Source organism: Aquarana catesbeiana, linkage group LG03 (genome assembly GCF_042186555.1).
Source record: "Aquarana catesbeiana isolate 2022-GZ linkage group LG03, ASM4218655v1, whole genome shotgun sequence".
Taxonomy (NCBI): domain Eukaryota; kingdom Metazoa; phylum Chordata; class Amphibia; order Anura; family Ranidae; genus Aquarana; species Aquarana catesbeiana.
Genome location: NC_133326.1, coordinates 709,614,351 through 709,619,149, shown reverse-complemented (window position 1 = coordinate 709,619,149; position 4,799 = coordinate 709,614,351). Strand labels below are relative to the sequence as shown.

Below are 4,799 nucleotides of genomic sequence, written 5' to 3'. Positions count from 1 at the left end.
AGTCAATTCTCCAACTAACCCATTCTTCTCTGTCCTGTGAAGATTGTCATTTGATTTCCTGCTATTCAGACCACATATGGAGGAGTCAGAGGAAGGACACCCCTCTACCTGTCTCTGTCCCCCCTTGTCTCTGTATGGGGGAACAATTAGAGGGAGACAGTCCACAGGTGACCAGCTAGTGCTGGGCTGTCTTATTGGAAAGCCCAGAATTCTCTGTAACAGGATGTCATGGAAGAGATCTGTATTAAATAATGTTTATTTTGAATATGAAAATTTCATACAAGTAATAAGAAAAGTGACATAAAAGATCAGTTTATAAATTTGTAAATATTCCAAAAAAAAAGAATAAAACAACCAAAAGACATTATAGATTATCATTCAGCATTTTGTATTTGGGTAAAATGAAAATGAACAACGCAACAAGAAATTCCCCGGCTGTGACTTCCATTACACCTGTACCGAGGGGAATATGGAGGGGCCATTTCTGGATGTCTTCTGAAAATGCTATTCTCCTGGCTGTCTGTGGTCTCAGTATTTGGGGACACTGACCAGGAACAATCATGCTGATCAGGAAATCAGAGTTAAGTCAGAACTCCGAGTCTGAATACTTGTTCCGGGTTACTGACATAGAAAGTACAGAAGCCATTGGATCAGAATGACAGGGAACTAGTATTTTTTAGAAGTAGTTATCAATTGCGGCCACCATACTTCCTCCATACAGATTCCTATAATACAATTGTGTAGGATGCAGACAGGTTAGTGTGTGATGATATATTAGCAGTATGTGTCTCCTTTTTATGTCCTGTACATCCTGGGGAAGGTGAGAGCTCTATGCTGCTCTGTACACACACACACCGGGTTATACCGCTCCTCTTCCTCTGCCCCTCCCCCAACCTGCTTTATTGTCACCTTTCACCCCTCTCCCCTCCCCCGATCTCCATGAGTCCTCCCAGTACAGATGGAGCTCATCACCCCCCACCATCTACCAGACCTCACCTATGTCCCCAGTCCCCACTCCCCCACATGGGGTCATGTGACCTCTCCTAGATGTAGAGGTGACCACATCCTATCCCATCACATTGACCGCACTGCATTCTCTGTACTGATGGATCATCTCCACCCTCTGATCATGGCTGCACATAGTGCCACCATGAGGAGGAGGGGCAGAACATCGGGGGAGGGGCGGGGGAAGGGGAAATTGCTGATATAATATGGTAACTTCCTGATTGGAAAATTAAAGAACTAAAGGCAAAACTTTTTTTTTCATTTTGGAGAGAGTAAGAAAGGGTTATAACCTCTGTTAGTATTTGTTTACCATCTGTTTTCCATTGTGGAGACTTCCCTTCACTTCCTGTCCAATAACCAAAACAGAAAGTGACAGGAAATCCCTCCATAGTGAGGAAATCCCTGGTTGTCACCAGACCTAGTGTCCCCATTGGAGGATTTCCCCTCTATTCCAGTTTTGGTAACAACTCAGAATTTGAGATTTTCTTCCACTTTAGGTGATAACATTCACCAGGACAAATAGAAAGGGGGGCTCTCTCAAAATGGGACTGAGACAGCAATAAAAACCTGACAGGGGCTCTAATCCCTCTCCATGATAGATAGGTAGATAGATCACACCCCCCTCGCTAGAGATGCACCAATGCCATTTTTTATTGGTGAGTACCGATACTTTCGGTCAAGTACTCGCTGATAACAAGTACAGATAATTTGTGGTGAGTTTTGCATGTATGGAAAATGAATGGGTGCAAATTGCACTGCAAATAATCGCATGCAATTTGAACTGGAATGCAGTGCGATTTCTGTCCAAATCGCATGGGGTTTCCCCACCGCTCCTGTGTGAACCCAAGCTTGTCATAGTGATTTCGGTCTGGGTTCACACAGGAGCAGTGCGGCAAACTGCATGCGATTCGCACAGGATCTGCACCACATTTTTGCAGTGTGATTTGCACCCATTCATTTTGTATGGACGCAAATTGCACCACAAATTATTGTTACTGGTGTATCCCCACCCCTCGCTATAATTAGAGTTATTCCAGCCAATCACAGTGATCTGAGAGGTAGTGATGGAGAAGTCTCATAGAAATATATTTATCATAGAAAATCCTGCGGGACTAATAACATATAATAGGTGCTCTGTCCCTCTAAAACAATGAAACTAAGTAAGTATAAAAAAATTACAATCATCATAGTAAAAATAAAAATTGAATACAATTGCATTAGAACTCAGAGAAAGAAATAAGTGCAAATCCCTTTTAAGTATGAAATCATATGAATGGAAGTTCATTAGTGAAGCCAAAACAATTGTTTATCCAAGTAATGTGATGTGCCAAAATCCCTACACTGCAGTGCTAATCTCATTGTATTACACCCACCGAGTGCTCAGGCCTCCTCCCCCTTCTCATTCCCCCACATATCTTTACACAACCTCTCCCTACACATATCCCAGCATGGAGGGGCTCAGTGAAGGTGGTGGTGAAGGTGTGGAGATGTCGGATCGGGTCACACAGATCATAAAAGGAGATCCACCCGGCCTCATAATCCAGATCTATCCTGACTCTGTTACTGGAGATATTGGGGGGTACGAGGATCCCTTTACTGTCATGTCTCACCCAATACTTATCACTATCCCTGTACAAACCCCAGGACTTGTTATTTTTTCCAATCACTGACTGCAATCCTCCTCTCCTGTCTATACTGGGGTAACACATCCCGACTATCCATCTATCTGATCCCCCAACATCCACTTCCCAGTAATGTCTCCCTGAGGAGAAACTCCGACTGCTCAACACCTGAGAATAATCCTGAAATCTCTCTGGTGTTTCTGGACGATTCTGGTTTCTATCTGACCTGGATACAATTTTTCTGTTATCTGATATATGTAGTTTATTATTAGCTGTGTTTACATCCAGTAATATGTCTGCAGCTCCCTGTATATAGAAGGATACATTTCCCTCTGTTATTATATTAGAAAATGTGTGTAATGTGTGTGATATCCCATCCACATCCAGACCCCCTCCATCATGGAGGAGTTCCTCATGTCTCTCTCTGTCCTCATTATCTCCATCCTCAGTATCACACAAGTCACCTGTGTCTGATTCCTGTAAGACAGTCAGTGGATCCGTCATGTTACACAGCTCCTCAATGTGACGCATCTTCCTGGACAGCTCCTCCTTCTTTATTTCCAGATCCCGGATGGAGATTGAGATCCTCTCTGCCCGCCCGGAGATCTCCCTCAGGACTCTCTTCTCCAGGTCTTCCAGACGTCTCCTGAGATCTTTAAACAGGGCAGTGACTCTCTCGGTGTCACCAGCTGCTTTTTCTTCTACTTTCCTCCTGTGTTCCTGCAGACTCTGGACTCTTTCCTCCGTCTCCTCTCTCTTTGTCAGAAGTTTCTGCAGAACATTCCTCCATGTCTCCTTCTTTTTCTCAGAAGCCTCATCCAGTGACTCCATCTCATGTCCTTTATGTCCTCCAATCACACACAACATACAGGCACAGGTATTATCCTCAGTGCAGTAATACTCCAGGATCTTCTTATGGACGGAGCATTTCCTGCTCTCCATGGACAAGGTGGGGTCACATAAGATGTGTTCTGGGGACTTTTTGTGGACTCTCAGGTGTTTATCACATAGAGAGACCTCACAGAGCAGACAGGATCTAACAGCAGGTACAGTAGAGTCCACACAGTAAGTACAGAAGACCCCGGACTCCTCCTGATCTGGCTGAGCAGACAGGAAATTCTCCACTATGTTACGTAGTGTTATGTTCCTCTGCAGTGCAGGCCGATCCAGAAACTTCTCTCTGCATTCAGGACAGGAATATCCTCCAGACCCCCCCTGTGTATCCAGCACACAATCAATACAGACCCGGCAGAAGTTGTGCCCACATTTCAGGTTTACAGGATCTGTATAAATGTCCAGACAGACGGAACATTCCAGCTCAGCTCTCAAATCAGCAGACGCCATCGCTGACAACAGACGAGGAAATGAAAGACTCTGACACCGGAGAAGAATGCAGTTGGGAGGGTCACATTCTCCTACACAGGGCGAGGCTGGACTGTGACTTGTACTTTATTCATAGGATTCGTTATATGGAGGGACACCAATATTAAAACAATCTCCTCCATAACAATGTGCCTGTCTCTTTGGTGAACATTAGGGCCTGTGTCAACAAGCTTTCCTTCAGAATCGATTTTCTCCCCATACAAGTGAAGAGAATGCAATAACTGATTAAAACGGTCACAGATTAAAGCAATACAACTGATACTAAGCTGTTCCTTAGCAAGCTGATTTGTTACTTGTAGTTCCACAGTCAAGACATGCAAAGCTGTTTTGTTTATTGCAGTTCCAGAAACAGGCGCTCTGTTCTGACCTTATACCTATACAGACTGAAGTCAAGCCATCAGACCTTTCTGAATCAGTGGTCATGCTATCAGACAAGTTTTTTTGGTTGGATATTCAACAGAGAAAAACTAGATATAACATAATGTAATATATAAAATAATGATTACACAGAGCTGTCACACATACATCACCCGCTCTAACATTTACCTTACGGTATTATTTTACTGTGGAATTTTAAAGATACAGAGCCCCAAATATCAACCCATTGGCTACAAACTGACAATTCTGTAACACTTCAAAATGGGTCAGAAACAAAATCTCCCATTGGACAAGAACATTTACAATGCACATGCATTTTCAAGCTGCAAAAAAACCCCCAGGGTTGGGCATGTTCTGAGGACCTACGTTAGAGCTGTAAAAACGTCTGATACTGGTAAAAGCTGCTAAATG

At 43.6% G+C, this 4,799-nt stretch overlaps 1 protein-coding gene across 1 annotated transcript; it reads right to left on the bottom strand.

Moving 5' to 3' along the window:
- Window positions 1-262: 262 nt before the first annotated feature.
- On the bottom strand, window positions 263-4,006 carry LOC141133633 (E3 ubiquitin-protein ligase TRIM21-like). The gene has a single exon (XM_073623125.1). The coding sequence runs from the start codon at window positions 3,969-3,971 to the stop codon at window positions 2,361-2,363; it is 1,611 nt and encodes a 536-aa protein (XP_073479226.1). The 5' UTR covers window positions 3,972-4,006; the 3' UTR covers window positions 263-2,360.
- Window positions 4,007-4,799: the final 793 nt, after the last annotated feature.